At 47.2% G+C, this 18,987-nt stretch overlaps 1 protein-coding gene across 1 annotated transcript in view; it reads left to right on the top strand.

Annotated features, from left to right (window-relative positions):
- The window catches only part of LOC127923922 (mast/stem cell growth factor receptor kita-like), a 37,525-nt gene that overhangs the window by 9,981 nt on the left and 8,557 nt on the right, over window positions 1-18,987 (top strand). Inside the window, exons 6-13 of the mRNA XM_052508181.1 lie at window positions 113-239; window positions 2,966-3,070; window positions 3,289-3,399; window positions 5,777-5,915; window positions 6,436-6,485; window positions 7,422-7,528; window positions 9,741-9,863; window positions 10,326-10,437. Coding sequence (XP_052364141.1) covers window positions 113-239; window positions 2,966-3,070; window positions 3,289-3,399; window positions 5,777-5,915; window positions 6,436-6,485; window positions 7,422-7,528; window positions 9,741-9,863; window positions 10,326-10,437 — 874 coding nt within the window. The remainder of the gene's footprint in view (window positions 1-112; window positions 240-2,965; window positions 3,071-3,288; window positions 3,400-5,776; window positions 5,916-6,435; window positions 6,486-7,421; window positions 7,529-9,740; window positions 9,864-10,325; window positions 10,438-18,987) is intronic.

Raw genomic sequence — 18,987 nt, 5'->3', positions numbered from 1 at the left:
CCACGTCGGCGTTCGTTATTTTTCTAAAGAAGACGTATATCCCCTTTGTTGATTATCCCCTGACATCATCACGTTATTCAACGGATCGATCATTGACCTCCGACCCCAACAGAAGCCCAAGTTCCAGATCCAGTGGAAGGTGATTGACAGTATCCACGGCAACAACTACATCTACATCGACCCCACCCAGCTGCCCTACGACGCCAAGTGGGAATTTCCCAGGCAGAAACTACGCTTTGGTACGATACACGCACGCCGCACACGCACAAACACGCATAGTATATTACCTACATTACATAGGCCTATACACCAACACAACACCTCTACTACATACCTCTGCCTCTACTACATACTCTATATCATCTACTGCATCCTTACGTAATACATGTATCACTAGCCACTTTAACTATGCCACTTTGTCTACATACTCATCTCATATGTATATACTGTACTCAGACCCATCTACTGTATCTTGCCTATGCTGCTCTGTACCATCACTCATTCATAAAGTAACGACAACTTATCTTTGATCAGTAACTAATATAATTACTCCAATGACTAGTTACCGCAAAAACATGATATTATTCCTGTATAACCCCCAACACTGACTTATTCCTGTATAACCCCCAACACTGACTTATTCCTGTATAACCCCCAACACTGACTTATTCCTGTATAACCCCCAACACTGACTTATTCCTGTATAACCCCCAACACTGACTTATTCCTGTATAACCCCCAACACTGACTTATTCCTGTATAACCCCAACACTGACTTATTCCTGTATAACCCCCAACACTGACTTATTCCTGTATAACCCCCAACACTGACTTATTCCTGTATAACCCCCAACACTGACTTATTCCTGTATAACCCCCAACACTGACTTATTCCTGTATAACCCCCAACACTGACTTATTCCTGTATAACCCCCAACACTGACTTATTCCTGTATAACCCCCAACACTGACTTATTCCTGTATAACCCCAACACTGACTTATTCCTATATAACCCCAACACTGACTTATTCCTGTATAACCCCAACACTGACTTATTCCTGTATAACCCCAACACTGACTTATTCCTGTATAACCCCAACACTGACTTATTCCTGCATAACCCCCAACACTGACTTATTCCTGTATAACCCCAGCACTGACTTATTTAAATAACCCCAAAGACTTATTCCTAGACTCAGACCCAACACTGACTTATTCCTGTATAACCCCACAACACTGACATTCCAGGATTAAACCACAAACTGACTTATTCCTGTATAGACACTGACCCATTCCTGCAAGCCCCCACACTGACTTATTCAGCCAGGACCCCCAACACTGACTTATTCCTGTATAACCCCAACACTGACTTATTCCTGTAAACCACAAAGACTGACTATAGACCTGTAGAACCCCCAACACTGACTTATTCCCAACCCCACAACAGACTTATTCCTAAACCCCAACACTGACTTATTCCTAGACTAACCCCCAACCTGACTTATTCCTGTATAACCCCCAACACTGACTTATTCCAGTATTTAACCCCAACACTGACTAATATAGAGTCAGACCACCCTGCAAGATCAACATGTCAAACAGCCAGTGGTTAAACCACAAAGACTCATATAGACTCAGACCCAGCCTGCAAGCCCACTCTCACAACAGCCAGGAGTTAAACCACAAAGACTAATATAGACTCAGACCCAGCCTGCAAGCCCACTCTCACAACAGCCAGGGTTTAAACCACAAAGACTAATATAGACTCAGACCCAGCCTGCAAGCCCACTCTCACAACAGCCAGGATTTAAACCACAAAGACTAATATAGACTCAGACCCAGCCTGCAAGCCCACTCTCACAACAGCCAGGAGCTTAAACCACAAAGACTAATATAGACTCAGACCCAGCCTGCAAGCCCACTCTCACAACAGCCAGGGCTTAAACCACAAAGACTAATATAGACTCAGACCCAGCCTGCAAGCCCACTCTCACAACAGCCAGGGCTTAACCACAAAGACTAATATAGACTCAGACCCAGCCTGCAAGCCCACTCTCACAACAGCCAGGACTTAACCACAAAGACTAATATAGACTCAGACCCAGCCTGCAAGCCCACTCTCACAACAGCCAGGGCTTAACCACAAAGACTAATATAGACTCAGACCCAGCCTGCAAGCCCACTCTCACAACAGCCAGGGCTTAACCACAAAGACTAATATAGACTCAGACCCAGCCTGCAAGCCCACTCTCACAACAGCCAGGGCTTAACCACAAAGACTAATATAGACTCAGACCCAGCCTGCAAGCCCACTCTCACAACAGCCAGGGCTTAACCACAAAGACTAATATAGACTCAGACCCAGCCTGCAAGCCCACTCTCACAACAGCCAGGAGTTAAACCACAAAGACTAATATAGACTCAGACCCAGCCTGCAAGCCCACTCTCACAACAGCCAGGACTTAACCACAAAGACTAATATAGACTCAGACCCAGCCTGCAAGCCCACTCTCACAACAGCCAGGATTTAAACCACAAAGACTAATATAGACTCAGACCCAGCCTGCAAGCCCACTCTCACAACAGCCAGGGCTTAAACCACAAAGACTAATATAGACTCAGACCCAGCCTGCAAGCCCACTCTCACAACAGCCAGGAGTTAAACCACAAAGACTAATATAGACTCAGACCCAGCCTGCAAGCCCACTCTCACAACAGCCAGGATTTAAACCACAAAGACTAATATAGACTCAGACCCAGCCTGCAAGCCCACTCTCACAACAGCCAGGAGTTTAAACCACAAAGACTAATATAGACTCAGACCCAGCCTGCAAGCCCACTCTCACAACAGCCAGGGCTTAAACCACAAAGACTAATATAGACTCAGACCCAGCCTGCAAGCCCACTCTCACAACAGCCGTAGTGTCAGGGAGGTTTTAAACCAGCTGAAATGTGTCTGTTTAGGTAAGACCCTGGGTTCAGGAGCCTTTGGTAAGGTGGTGAGAGCTACAGCCTATGGACTCTGTTCTGCTGACTCCGTCATGACTGTCGCTGTCAAGATGCTCAAACGTGAGTAGCTGTGAGTGTGTGTGTGTGTGTGTGTGTGTGTGTGTGTGTGTGTGTGTGTGTGTGTGTGTGTGTGTGTGTGTGTGTGTGTGTGTGTGTGTGTGTGTGTGTGTGTGTGTGTGTGTGTCCTTTGCATCTTCTTCTTCGTCGTATTTAAAGCGATGACGATGTCATTACTAAGACGATGTCATTGCAACGATGTAACGATGATGTCACCGCAGCGAGCGCCCACTCCACCGAGAAGGAGGCTCTGATGTCGGAGCTGAAGGTTCTCAGTTACCTTGGCAACCACGTCAACATCGTCAACCTGCTGGGAGCTTGCACTGTGGGAGGTGAGAGGTCATCGACTCTATGGTAAAGGTCAGAGGGTCCACAGTAGTCACTAACTGGTTCTCCCAAGATATCCTAAAACATCTCCATACTTTCCAGTTGAGCATTAAGTAAGATATTTCCATTAAGGGATGTTTTACCAGATCCAGATTAAAGGGTGTTTTACCAGATCCAGATTAAGGGATGTTTTACCAGATCCGGATTAACAGATCCAGATTAAGGGGTGTTTTACCAGATCCAGATTAAGGGATGTTTTACCAGATCCGGATTACCAGATCCAGATTAAGGGGTGTTTTACCAGATCCAGATTAAGGGGTGTTTTACCAGATCCAGATTAACAGATCCAGATTAAGGGATGTTTTACCAGATCCAGATTAAGGGGTGTTTTACCAGATCCAGATTAACAGATCCAGATTAAGGGGTGTTTTACCAGATCCAGATTAAGGGGTGTTTTACCAGATCCAGATTAACAGATCCAGATTAAGGGGTGTTTTACCAGATCCAGATTAACAGATCCAGATTAAGGGGTGTTTTACCAGATCCAGATTAAGGGGTGTTTTATCAGATCCAGATTAAGGGATGTTTTACCAGATCCAGATTAAGGGGTGTTTTACCAGATCCAGATTAAGGGATGTTTTACCAGATCCAGATTAACAGATCCAGATTAAGGGGTGTTTTACCAGATCCAGATTAAGGGATGTTTTACCAGATCCAGATTAAGGGGTGTTTTATCAGATCCAGATTAAGGGGTGTTTTACCAGATCCAGATTAAGGGGTGTTTTATCAGATCCAGATTAAGGGGTGTTTTACCAGATCCAGATTAACAGATCCAGATTAAGGGGTGTTTTACCAGATCCAGATTAACAGATCCAGATTAAGGGGTGTTTTACCAGATCCAGATTAACAGATCCAGATTAAGGGAACAGATCCAGATTAAGGGGTGTTTGTTTTACCAGATCCAGATTAACAGATCCAGATTAAGGGGTGTTTTATCAGATCCAGGTTAAGGGATGTTTTACCAGATCCAGATTAACAGATCCAGATTAAGGGGTGTTTTACCAGATCCAGATTAACAGATCCAGATTAAGGGGTGTTTTACCAGATCCAGATTAAGGGGTGTTTTACCAGATCCAGATTAAGGGGTGTTTTACCAGATCCAGATTAAGGGGTGTTATACCAGATCCAGATGAACAGATCCAGATTAATGGGTGTTTTACCAGATCCAGATTAAGGGATATTTTAAAAGATCCAGATTAAGGGGTGTTTTACCAGATCCAGATTAAGGGGTGCTTTACCAGATCCAGATTAAGGGGTGTTTTACCAGATCCAGATTAAGGGATATTTTACCAGATCCAGATTAACAGATCCAGATTAAGGGGTGTTTTACCAGATCCAGATTAAGGGGTGTTCTACCAGATCCAGATTAACAGATCCAGATTAAGGGGTGTTTTACCAGATCCAGATTAAGGGATGTTTTACCAGATCCAGATTACCAGATCCAGATTAAGGGGTGTTTTACCAGATCCAGATCCAGATTAAGGGGTGTTTTACCAGATCCAGATGAACAGATCCAGATTAAGGGATGTTTTACCAGATCCAGATTAAGGGATGTTTTACCAGATCCAGATTAAGCCTATTCCTGGACTCGTTGGAAAGCACATTCAATGAACAGAGTTTCTGAATTTAGTCCACAAAAACCTAAATTTAGGCATCTACTCAATAATCAATTTGAGCTTTCTTTATAAACTTCAAAGTTTATATATATATATATATATATATATTTTAACCTTTATTTAACTAGGCAAGTCAGTTAAAAACAAATTCTTATTTTCAATGACGGCCTAGGAATAGTGGGTTAACTGCCTGTTCAGGGGAACAGTGGGTTAACTGCCTGTTCAGGGGAACAGTGGGTTAACTGCCTGTTCAGGGGAACAGTGGGTTAACTGCCTGTTCAGGGGAACAGTGGGTTAACTGCCTGTTCAGGGGAACAGTGGGTTAACTGCCTGTTCAGGGGAACAGTGGGTTAACTGCCTGTTCAGGGGAACAGTGGGTTAACTGCCTGTTCAGGGGAACAGTGGGTTAACTGCCTGTTCAGGGAAACAGTGGGTTAACTGCCTGTTCAGGGGAACAGTGGGTTAACTGCCTGTTCAGGGGAACAGTGGGTTAACTGCCTGTTCAGGGGAACAGTGGGTTAACTGCCTGTTCAGGGGCAGAACGAAAGTTTAATAGCTTGTCAGCTTGGGGATTTGAACTTGTAACCTTTCGTTTACTAGTCCAACGCTCTAACCACTAGGCTACCCTGGTGGAAGGAGTCGTATGACAGTTTGTGGTCCCGTCCTGCCGTGTCAACTCTCACCCAGATCATTTATTTCCTGTCAGGGCCGACGCTGGTGATCACAGAGTACTGTTGCTATGGAGATCTGCTCAACTTTCTGCGTAGGAAGAGAGAGACGTTCTTCAGCGCCCAGGCTGCTGATGGGTACTACCGCAACATCAACAACCCCCGAGAACCACAGAGGTGTGTGTGTGTGTGTGTGTGTGTGTGTGTGTGTGTGTGTGTGTGTGTGTGTGTGTGTGTGTGTGTGTGTGTGTGTGTGTGTGTGTGTGTGTGTGTGTCTGTGTGGTGTGTGTGTGTTGTACTTTACTCATTATAATATTTCTGTTTCATTTCTGTGTGTGTGTCTGTGTGGTGTGTATGTCTGTGTGGTGTGTGTGTGTGTGTGTGTGTGTGTGTGTGTGGTGTGTGTGTGTGTTGTACTTTACTCATTATAATATGTCTGTTTCATTTCTCTCTCTGTGTGTGTGTGTGTGTGTGTGTGTGTGTCTGTGTGTCTGTGTGTTGTACTTTACTCATTGTAATATTTCTGTTTTGTGTGTGTGTGTGTGTGGTGTGGTGTGTATGTCTGTGTGGTGTACTTTACTCATTATAATATTTCTGTTTCATTTCTGTGTGTGTGTGTGTGTGTGTGTGTGTGTGTGTGTGTGTGTGTGTGTGTGTGTGTGTGTGTGTGTGTGTGTGTGTGTGTGTGTGTGTGTAGAGATGGGAACGGTAGCAGTTACATGCCTATGCGTCCGTCCTCCCAGTCAGGTAAAACTACATTTCCCACCATGCACCATAATCCTGTATAAATCCATAGTGTCTTCTCACATGATTCCCTTTAATCAAAGACTCATGTGGATTCATCCAAAAACATTTCATATTTAATATTAACATTAAACATGAATATATCGCTGACAATATGGGCTAAATATCTTTCTTTCTCTCTCGCTCTCTCTCCCACCCATCTTCTACCCTCTCCCTCTTTCTGTCCTACCCTCTCTGCGACCCTCTCCCTCTTTCTGCCCTACCCTCTCTCTCTTTCTCCTCTACCCTCTCCCTCTTTCTGTCCTACCCTCTCCCTCTTTCTCCTCTACCCTCTCCCTCTTTCTGTCCTACCCTCTCCCTCTTTCTGTCCTACCCTCTCTGCGACCCTCTCCCTCTGTCTGCCCTACCCTCTCCCTCTTTCTCCTCTACCCTCTCCCTCTGTCTGCCCTACCCTCTCCCTCTTTCTGTCCTACCCTCTCCCTCTTTCTCCTCTACCCTCTCCCTCTTTCTGTCCTACCCTCTCCCTCTTTCTGTCCTACCCTCTCCCTCTTTCTCTCCTCCCCTCTCCCTCTTTCTCTCCTACCCTCTCTCCTACCCTCTCCCTCTTTCTCTCCTACCCTCTCTCCTACCCTCTCTTCTACCCTCTCCCTCTTTCTGTCCTACCCTCTCTGCTACCCTCTCCCTCTTTCTCTCCTACACTCTCTCCTCCTCTCTCCCTCTCTCCTACCCTCTCCCTCTTTCTTACCCTCTCTCTCCCTCTTTCTCTCCTCCCCCTTTCCTCTCTCTCCACTCTCCCTCTCTCTCTTCCTCTCTCTCCCTCAATCTCTCCCCCTCTCCCTCTCTCTCCCCTATTCCTCTCTCTCCCTCTCTCCCCCCTCTTCCTCTCTCTCCCTCTCTCCCCCCTCTTCCTCTCTCTCCCTCTCTCTCCTCCCTCTCTAGATGATAAGGGGTGTCTGAGTATAGATGAGTTGTCTGTGGACACAGAGGATCTACTGAGCTTCTCCTACCAGGTGGCTAAAGGCATGGAGTACATCACCTCTAAGAATGTAAGGTTCTGAGGAATACACACACACACACACACACACACACACACACACACACACACACACACACACACACACACATACATACATGTATAACTTTAGACCGTCCCCTCGCCCATACCCGGGCGCGAACCAGGGACCCTCTGCACACATCAACAACAGTCACCCACGAAGCATCGTTACCCATCGCTCCACAAAAACTACTTCAAGGTCTCAGAGCGAGTGACGTCACCGATTGAAACGCTATTTAGCGCGAACACCGCTAACTAGCTAGCTGTTTCACATCCGCTACACATACACAGATATACACATATACACACACACATACATGTACATATAAACATACACACACACACATATATAAACACACACACACACACACACGCCACACATATACATACACACACACACACACACACACACACATATATATTGACTTCATCAAGTGTGACTCTACAAACTCTTTGGGTTTTGTTTGGGGTTTTGTTTGGGGTTCTGTTTTGGGTTCTGTTTGGGGTTTTGTTTGGGGTTTTGTTTGGGGTTCTGTTTGGGGTTCTGTTTGGGGTTCTGTTTTGGGTTCTGTTTGGGGTTTTGTTTGGGGTTTTGTTTGGGGTTCTGTTTGGGGTTCTGTTTGGGGTTCTGTTTGGGGTTCTGTTGGGGTTCTGTTTGGGGTTCTGTTGGGTTCTGTTTTGGGTTCTGTTGGGGTTCTGTTTGGGGTTCTGTTTGGGTTCTGTTTGGGGTTCTGTTTGGGTTCTGTTTGGGGTTCTGTTTTTCCCAACCAGAACTGAACTGGTAAATAATGTCTTGTGACATTTTCTATTGAAGTAAGAATAGAAAATGTTTTCTAAATGAATCCTGATAATAATACCTTGATTAATTAGAAAAACCATGAATGAATTAGGAATAATGATGAGAGAGAAGCTTAGAGGCTACAGAGGCTACAAGAACATGCTAACATGTAAACATGCTAACATGGTAATATGCTAACATGCTAATAACAGTAACAGTATAGCTTTCGTCACGACCTGGGCTCGAACCAGGGACCCTCTGCACACATCGACAACAGCCACCCTCGAAGCATCGTTACCCATCGCTTCACAAAAGCCGCGGCCCTTGCAGAGCAAAGGGGAGCAACTACTTCAAGGTCTCAGAGCGAGTGACGTCACTGATTGATAGCGCGCACCACCGCTAACTAGCTAGCCATTTCACATCGGTTACACTAACACGCTAGCATGCTAACACTCTAACATGCTAACATGCTAACACTCGAACATGCTAACACACTAGCATGCTAACACTCTAACATGCTAACACACTAGCATGCTAACACTCTAACATGCTAACACACTAGCATGCTAACACTCTAGCATGCTAACACTCTAGCATGCTAACACTCTAGCATGCTAACACACTCTCCCTTGTCATTGGTAATGGTGAGCCCATGTTAGCATGTTTTGTTGTAGCTTCTGTAAGCGTCTCACTCATCACCTTTTAATTAAGGAGAATAGACCCTTTCAGACAGATGTTTTAAATCCTTAAACCCAGACTTGGACCAAACACACCATCTCCACTGAATAGCAGGCAGGGGAAGCAACATGGTCATTTCTTTTGCGACGCTCGTAGTTAGCCACTGATTCTTTCCAAACCACTCGTTGTTGATTTTCCCGACTTGTTGTGTCATTTTTTTAAGTCCAGTGGCCGATGAGTACCGATACCTTTTATCTATTTTTTCTCTTCATCATTGGTCTTATATGTGAAGGATTAAAAAGGATTTACCAGTAGATTGTCGACCTGATTCACGTTGATGATGACTGCTAGCTAAGATTTTGAAAGTCGGATGTTGACGTGATCAGTCCAATCAAAGCTACTGTACATATCACATGATTTGACGTAATTTTCTCTGTGGCCAATGACATTGAGCCTTCTTGGACGGGCACTTCTTGTCCCCCCCCACTGCAACTCCCGTACGGACTCGGGAGAGGCGAAGGTTGAGAGCCTCCGAAACAATGACAGGTCTCCACTGAGTTAGAGACAGTTGATGTTGCTGCTGTCTGTGTTTCTGTCTTCTATGTAGTTATTTCTGTATATGGTTGATTCTTTACTTTAAATGTGCCTGTGTGTGTGTGTGTGTGTGTGTGTGTGTGTGTGTGTGTGTGTGTGTGTGTGTGTGTGTGTGTGTGTGTGTGTGTGTGTGTGTGTGTGTGTGTGTGTGTAGTGTATCCACAGAGACCTAGCAGCCAGGAACATACTGCTGACTCAGGGTAGAGTAGCCAAGATCTGTGACTTCGGACTGGCCCGAGACATCACCACCGACTCCAGCTACGTCCTCAGAGGCAATGTAAGTGTGTGTGAAGAGTGTGAAATACAAGAAGGTTGCTCAGGTTTTACCATCAAAGAACAACAAGTAAAAAACCCAAGCATTGTAACACAACGGAATCTCAGAGGGACAGTTCAGCCATTTTACATGTTTAGATGTGTTTCCTTATCTTGATATAGTCGTCTCTGGACAACGACTGTCAAGGCAAGGAAACACCCTGATGATGCGTTTCCTGTGGGTGTTGTCTCCCCCTGATGATGCGTTTCCTGTGGGTGTTGTCTCCCCCTGATGATGCGTTTCCCGTGGGTGTTGTCTCCCCCTGATGATGCGTTTCCTGTGGGTGTTGTCTCCCCCTGATGATGCGTTTCCCGTGGGTGTTGTCTCCCCCTGATGATGCGTTTCCTGTGGGTGTTGTCTCCCCCTGATGATGCGTTTCCCGTGGGTGTTGTCTCCCCCTGATGATGCGTTTCCTGTGTGTTCCAGGCCCGTCTCCCAGTGAAGTGGATGTCTCCAGAGAGTATCTTTGACGGTGTTTACACCTTGGAGAGTGATGTGTGGTCATACGGTATCCTGCTCTGGGAAATATTCTCTTTAGGTAATGTACAGTACATAACTATAGATCACCTTGGAGACTGATGTCTGGTCACATGGTATCTATAGTCACCTTGGAGACTGATGTCTGGTCACATGGTATCTATAGTCACCTTGGAGACTGATGTCTGGTCACATGGTATCTATAGTCACCTTGGAGACTGATGTCTGGTCACATGGTATCTATAGTCACCTTGGAGACTGATGTCTGGTCACATGGTATCTATAGTCACCTTGGAGAGTGATGTCTGGTCACATGGTAACTATAGTCACCTTGGAGAGTGATGTCTGGTCACATGGTATCTATAGTCACCTTGGAGACTGATGTCTGGTCATATGGTATCTATAGTCACCTTGGATATAGTAACCTTGGAGACTGATGTCTGGTCACATGGTATCTATAGTCACCTTGGAGAGTGATGTCTGGTCACATGGTAACTATAGTCACCTTGGAGACTGATGTTTGGTCACATGGTATCTATAGTCACCTTGGAGACTGATGTCTGGTCACATGGTAACTATAGTCACCTTGGATATAGTAACCTTGGAGACTGATGTTTGGTCACATGGTATCTATAGTCACCTTGGAGACTGATGTCTGGTCACATGGTAACTATAGTCACCTTGGAGACTGATGTCTGGTCACATGGTAACTATAGTCACCTTGGATATAGTAACCTTGGAGACTGATGTTTGGTCACATGGTATCTATAGTCACCTTGGAGACTGATGTCTGGTCACATGGTATCTATAGTCACCTTGGAGACTGATGTCTGGTCACATGGTATCTATAGTCACCTTGGAGACTGATGTCTGGTCACATGGTATCTATAGTCACCTTGGAGACTGATGTCTGGTCACATGGTATCTATAGTCACCTTGGAGACTGATGTCTGGTCACATGGTAACTATAGTCACCTTGGAGACTGATGTCTGGTCACATGGTATCTATAGTCACCTTGGAGACTGATGTCTGGTCACATGGTATCTATAGTCACCTTGGAGACTGATGTCTGGTCACATGGTATCTATAGTCACCTTGGAGACTGATGTCTGGTCACATGGTATCTATAGTCACCTTGGAGACTCACCTATAGTCACCTTGAGACTGATGTCTGGTCACATGGTATCTATAGTCACCTTGGAGACTGATGTCTGGTCACATGGTATCTATAGTCACCTTGGAGACTGATGTCGGGTCACATGGTATCTATAGTCACCTTAGACTGATGTCTGGTCACATGGTAACTATAGTCACCTTGGATATAGTAACCTTGGAGACTGATGTCTGGTCACATGGTAACTATAGTCACCTTGGATATAGTAACCTTGGATACTGATGTCTGGTCACATGGTATCTATAGTCACCTTGGAGAGTGATGTCTGGTCACATGGTAACTATAGTAACCTTGGAGAGTGATGTTTGGTCACATGGTAATAATAGTTACCTTGGAGACTGATGTTTGGTCACATGGTAACTATAGTCACCTTGGAGACTGATGTCTGGTCACATGGTAACTATAGTCACCTTGAGACTGATGTCTGGTCACATGGTAATATAGTCACCTTGGAGACTGATGTTTGGTCACATGGTAACTATAGTCACCTTGGAGACTGATGTCTGGTCACATGGTATCTATAGTCAACCTTGGAGACTGATGTCTGGTCACATGGTAACTATAGTCACCTTGGAGACTGATGTCTGGTCACATGTCTGGTCATAGACTGATGTTTGGTCACATGATAACTATAGTAACCTTGGAAACTGATGTCTGGTGACATGGTAACTATAGTCACCTTGGAGACTGATGTCTGGTCACATGGTAACTATAGTCACCTTGGAGACAGATGTCTGGTCACATGGTAACTATAGTCACCTTGGAGACTGATGTCTGGTCACATGGTAACTATAGATCACCTTGGAGACTGATGTCTGGTCACATGGTATCTATAGTCACCTTGGAGACTGATGTCTGGTCACATGGTAACTATAGTCACCTTGGAGAGTGATGTCTGGTCACATGGTATCTATAGTCACCTTGGAGACTGATGTCTGGTCATATGGTATCTATAGTCACCTTGGAGACTGATGTCTGGTCACATGGTAACTATAGTCACCTTGGATATAGTAACCTTGGAGACTGATGTCTGGTCACATGGTAACGATAGTCACCTTGGATATAGTAACCTTGGAGACTGATGTCTGGTCACATGGTAACTATAGTCACCTTGGAGACTGATGTCTGGTCACATGGTAACTATAGTAACCTTGGAGAGTGATGTTTGGTCACATGGTAATAATAGTTACCTTGGAGACTGATGTTTGGTCACATGGTAACTATAGTCACCTTGGAGACTGATGTCTGGTCACCTTGGAGACTGATGTCTGGTCACATGGTATCTATAGTCACCTTGGAGACTGATGTTTGGTCACATGGTAACTATAGTCACCTTGGAGACTGATGTCTGGTCACATGGTAACTATAGTCACCTTGGAGACTGATGTCTGGTCACATGGTATCTATAGTAACCTTGGAGACTGATGTCTGGTCACATGGTATCTATAGTCACCTTGGAGACTGATGTTTGGTCACATGATAACTATAGTAACCTTGGAAACTGATGTCTGGTGACATGGTAACTATAGTCACCTTGGAGACTGATGTCTGGTCACATGGTAACTATAGTCACCTTGGAGACAGATGTCTGGTCACATGGTAACTATAGTCACCTTGGAGACTGATGTCTGGTCACATGGTAACTATAGATCACCTTGGAGACTGATGTCTGGTCACATGGTATCTATAGTCACCTTGGAGACTGATGTCTGGTCACATGGTAACTATAGTCACCTTGGAGAGTGATGTCTGGTCACATGGTATCTATAGTCACCTTGGAGACTGATGTCTGGTCATATGGTAACTATAGTCACCTTGGAGACTGATGTCTGGTCACATGGTAACTATAGTCACCTTGGAGACAGATGTCTGGTCACATGGTAACTATAGTCACCTTGGAGACTGATGTCTGGTCACATGGTAACTATAGATCACCTTGGAGACTGATGTCTGGTCACATGGTATCTATAGTCACCTTGGAGACTGATGTCTGGTCACATGGTAACTATAGTCACCTTGGAGAGTGATGTCTGGTCACATGGTATCTATAGTCACCTTGGATATAGTAACCTTGGAGACTGATGTTTGGTCACATGGTATCTATAGTCACCTTGGAGACTGATGTCTGGTCACATGGTAACTATAGTCACCTTGGAGACTGATGTCTGGTCACATGGTATCTATAGTCACCTTGGAGACTGATGTCTGGTCACATGGTATCTATAGTCACCTTGGAGACTGATGTCTGGTCACATGGTATCTATAGTCACCTTGGAGACTGATGTCTGGTCACATGGTAACTATAGTCACCTTGGAGACTGATGTCTGGTCACATGGTAACTATAGTCACCTTGGAGACTGATGTCTGGTCACATGGTATCTATAGTCACCTTGGAGACTGATGTCTGGTCACATGGTATCTATAGTCACCTTGGAGACTGATGTCTGGTCACATGGTAACTATAGTCACCTTGGAGACTGATGTCTGGTCACATGGTATCTATAGTCACCTTGGAGACTGATGTCTGGTCACATGGTATCTATAGTCACCTTGGAGACTGATGTCGGGTCACATGGTATCTATAGTCACCTTAGACTGATGTCTGGTCACATGGTAACTATAGTCACCTTGGATATAGTAACCTTGGAGAGTGATGTCTGGTCACATGGTAACTATAGTCACCTTGGATATAGTAACCTTGGAGACTGATGTCTGGTCACATGGTATCTATAGTCACCTTGGAGAGTGATGTCTGGTCACATGGTAACTATAGTCACCTTGGATATAGTAACCTTGGAGACTGATGTCTGGTCACATGGTAACGATAGTCACCTTGGATATAGTAACCTTGGAGACTGATGTCTGGTCACATGGTAACTATAGTCACCTTGGAGACTGATGTCTGGTCACATGGTAACTATAGTAACCTTGGAGAGTGATGTTTGGTCACATGGTAATAATAGTTACCTTGGAGACTGATGTCTGGTCACATGGTATCTATAGTCACCTTGGAGACTGATGTTTGGTCACATGGTAACTATAGTCACCTTGGAGACTGATGTCTGGTCACATGGTATCTATAGTCACCTTGGAGACTGATGTTTGGTCACATGGTAACGATAGTCACCTTGGATATAGTAACCTTGGAGACTGATGTCTGGTCACATGGTAACTATAGTAACCTTGGAGAGTGATGTTTGGTCACATGGTAATAATAGTTACCTTGGAGACTGATGTCTGGTCACATGGTATCTATAGTCACCTTGGAGACTGATGTTTGGTCACATGGTAACTATAGTCACCTTGGAGACTGATGTCTGGTCACCTTGGAGACTGATGTCTGGTCACATGGTATCTATAGTCACCTTGGAGACTGATGTTTGGTCACATGGTAACTATAGTCACCTTGGAGACTGATGTCTGGTCACATGGTAACTATAGTCACCTTGGAGACTGATGTCTGGTCACATGGTATCTATAGTAACCTTGGAGACTGATGTCTGGTCACATGGTATCTATAGTAACCTTGGAGACTGATGTCTGGTCACATGGTATCTATAGTAACCTTGGAGACTGATGTTTGGTCACATGATAACTATAGTAACCTTGGAAACTGATGTCTGGTGACATGGTAACTATAGTCACCTTGGACACTGATGTCTGGTCACATGGTAACTATAGTCACCTTGGAGACTGATGTCTGGTCACATGGTAACTATAGTCACCTTGGAGACTGATGTCTGGTCACATGGTAACTATAGTAACCTTGGAGACTGATGTCTGGTCACATGGTAACTATAGTAACCTTGGAGACTGATGTCTGGTCACATGGTAACTATAGTCACCTTGGAGACTGATGTCTGGTCACATGGTAACTATAGTAACCTTGGAGACTGATGTCTGGTCACATGGTAACTATAGTAACCTTGGAGACTGATGTCTGGTCACATGGTAACTATAGTAACCTTGGAGACTGATGTCTGGTCACATGGTAACTATAGTAACCTTGGAGAGTTGTTGTTTTCACCTTTTCTGGTCTCCGTTATTTACTTAACAAATAAGTAATACTCAAAATGAAGATTGTGAGCGGACCAAGTAATTGGGCGTCACTCTAAAGCGGGAAGGTGGAATAAACGAGTCAGGAGTAGGTTTTCTTGATTGAACACAGTTCTCTATTGAGGGCATTTGGTCAACACAAACACTCCAACATAATCAATGAAAATCTCACAAGGAAAAACACATACATCTTCTTCTCCAGATGAAACAGGAACACAATAGGACTATCTTTAAGCTACAACAAAAAGTCACCGGATTGTCACCGTCTTAGTGGTTCATCCTGGATAGCTCCTCTCTCTCGGTGGCCATCTTCCAGGGATAGCTCCCCTCTCTCGGTGGCCATCTTCCAGGGATAGCTCCCCTCTCTCGGTGGCCATCTTCCAGGGATAGCTCCCCTCTCTCGGTGGCCATCTTCCAGGGATAGCTCCCCTCTCTCGGTGGCCATCTTCCTAGCTCCCTCTCTCGGTGGCCATCTTCCAGGGATAGCTCCCCTCTCTCGGTGGCCATCTTCCAGGGATAGCTCCCCTCTCTCGGTGGCCATCTTCCAGGGATAGCTCCCCTCTCTCGGTGGCCATCTTCCAGGGATAGCTCCTCTCTCTCGGTGGCCATCTTCCAGGGATAGCTCCTCTCTCTCGGTGGCCATCTTCCAGGGATAGCTCCCTCTCTCGGTGGCCATCTTCCAGGGATCTCCCCTCTCAGTCTCTCGGTGGCCATCTTCCAGGGATAGCTCCCCTCTCTCGGTGGCCATCTTCCAGGGATAGCTCCTCTCTCTCGGTGGCCATCTTCCAGGGATAGCTCCCCTCTCTCGGTGGCCATCTTCCAGGGATAGCTCCCCTCTCTCGGTGGCCATCTTCCAGGGATAGCTCCCCTCTCTCGGTGGCCATCTTCCAGGGATAGCTCCCTCTCGGTGGCCATCTTCCAGGGATAGCTCCCTCTCTCGCCATCTTCCAGGGATAGCTCCCCTCTCTCGGTGGCCATCTTCCAGGGATAGCTCCCCTCTCTCGGTGGCCATCTTCCAGGGATAGCTCCCCTCTCTCGGTGGCCATCTTCCAGGGATAGCTCCCCTCTCTCGGTGGCCATCTTCCAGGGATAGCTCCTCTCTCTCGGTGGCCATCTTCCAGGGATAGCTCCCCTCTCTCGGTGGCCATCTTCCAGGGATAGCTCCCCTCTCTCGGTGGCCATCTTCCAGGGATAGCTCCTCTCTCTCGGTGGCCATCTTCCAGGGATAGCTCCTCTCTCTCGGTGGCCATCTTCCAGGGATAGCTCCCCTCTCTCGGTGGCCATCTTCCAGGTAGCTCCCCTCTCTCGGTGGCCATCTTCCAGGGATAGCTCCTCTCTCTCGGTGGCCATCTTCCAGGGATAGCTCCCTCTCGGTGGCCATCTTCCAGGGATAGCTCCTCTCTCGGTGGCCATCTTCCAGGGATAGCTCCCCCTCTCGGTGGCCATCTTCCAGGGATAGCTCCCCTCTCTCGGTGGCCATCTTCCAGGGATAGCTCCTCTCTCTCGGTGGCCATCTTCCAGGGATAGCTCCCTCTCTCGGTGGCCATCTTCCAGGGATAGCTCCTCTCTCTCGGTGGCCATCTTCCAGGGATAGCTCCTCTCTCGGTGGCCATCTTCCAGGGATAGCTCCTCTCTCTCGGTGGCCATCTTCCAGGGATAGCTCCTCTCTCGGTGGCCATCTTCCAGGGATGCTCCCCTCTCTCGGTGGCCATCTTCCAGGGATAGCTCCCCTCTCTCGGTGGCCATCTTCCAGGGATAGCTCCCTCTCTCGGTGGCCATCTTCCAGGGATAGCTCCCCTCTCGGTGGCCATCTTCCAGGGATAGCTCCCCTCTCTCGGTGGCCATCTTCCAGGGATAGCTCCTATAGTGGCCATCTTCCAGGGATAGCTCTCTCTCGGTGGCCATCTTCCAGGGATAGCTCCTCTCTCTCGGTGGCCATCTTCCAGGGATAGCTCCTCTCTCTCGGTGGCCATCTTCCAGGGATAGCTCCTCTCTCTCGGTGGCCATCTTCCAGGGATAGCTCCTCTCTCTCGGTGGCCATCTTCCAGGGATAGCTCCCTCTCTCGGTGGCCATCTTCCAGGGATGCTCCCCTCTCTCGGTGGCCATCTTCTAGCTCTCTCTCGGTGGCCATCTTCCAGGGATAGCTCCTTGGTGGCCATCTTCCAGGGATAGCTCCTGGTGGCCATCTTCCAGGGATAGCTCCCCTCTCTCGGTGGCCATCTTCCAGGGATAGCTCCTCTCTCTCGGTGGCCATCTTCCAGGGATAGCTCCTCTCTCTCTCTTCCAGGTGGCCATCTTCCAGGGATAGCTCCTCTCTCTCGGTGGCCATCTTCCAGGGATAGCTCCTCTCTCTCGGTGGCCATCTTCCAGGGAAGCTCCTCTGGCCATCTCGGTGGCCATCTTCCAGGGATAGCTCCTGGTGGCCATCTTCCAGGGATAGCTCCTCTCTCTCGGTGGCCATCTTCCAGGGATAGCTCCTCCTCTCGGTGGCCATCTTCCAGGGATAGCTCCCCTCTCTCGGTGGCCATCTTCCAGGGATAGCTCCCCTCTCGGTGGCCATCTTCCAGGGATAGCTCCTGGTGGCCATCTTCCAGGGATAGCTCCCCTCTCTCGGTGGCCATCTTCCAGGGATAGCTCCCCTCTCTCGGTGGCCATCTTCCAGGGATAGCTCCTCTCTCGGTGGCCATCTTCCAGGGATAGCTCCCCTCTCTCGGTGGCCATCTTCCAGGGATAGCTCCCCTCTCTCGGTGGCCATCTTCCAGGGATAGCTCCTTCTCTCGGTGGCCATCTTCCAGGGATAGCTCCCCTCTCTCGGTGGCCATCTTCCAGGGATAGCTCCTCTCTCTCGGTGGCCATCTTCCAGGGATAGCTCCCCTCTCTCGGTGGCCATCTTCCAGGGATAGCTCCTCCTCTCGGTGGCCATCTTCCAGGGATAGCTCCTCTCTCTCGGTGGCCATCTTCCAGGGATAGCTCCTCTCTCTCGGTGGCCATCTTCCAGGGATAGCTCCTCTCTCTCGGTGGCCATCTTCCAGGGATAGCTCCTCTCTCTCGGTGGCCATCTTCCAGGGATAGCTCCTCTCTCTCGGTGGCCATCTTCCAGGGATAGCTCCTCTCTCTCGGTGGCCATCTTCCAGGGATAGCTCCTCTCTCCATCTTCCAGGGATGGCCATCTTCCAGGGATAGCTCCTCTCTCTCGGTGGCCATCTTCCAGGGATAGCTCCTCTCTCTCGGTGGCCATCTTCCAGGGATAGCTCCTCTCTCTCGGTGGCCATCTTCCAGGGATAGCTCCTCTCTCTCGGTGGCCATCTTCCAGGGATAGCTCTCTCTCTCGGTGGCCATCTTCCAGGGATAGCTCCTCTCTCTCGGTGGCCATCTTCC

The sequence above is a fragment of the Oncorhynchus keta genome, unplaced genomic scaffold, assembly GCF_023373465.1.
Source record: "Oncorhynchus keta strain PuntledgeMale-10-30-2019 unplaced genomic scaffold, Oket_V2 Un_contig_3378_pilon_pilon, whole genome shotgun sequence".
In the NCBI taxonomy this organism is placed as follows: Eukaryota; Metazoa; Chordata; class Actinopteri; order Salmoniformes; family Salmonidae; genus Oncorhynchus; species Oncorhynchus keta.
Note: the sequence above shows the minus strand (reverse complement) of the source record. Positions and strands in the feature narration are given on the sequence as shown.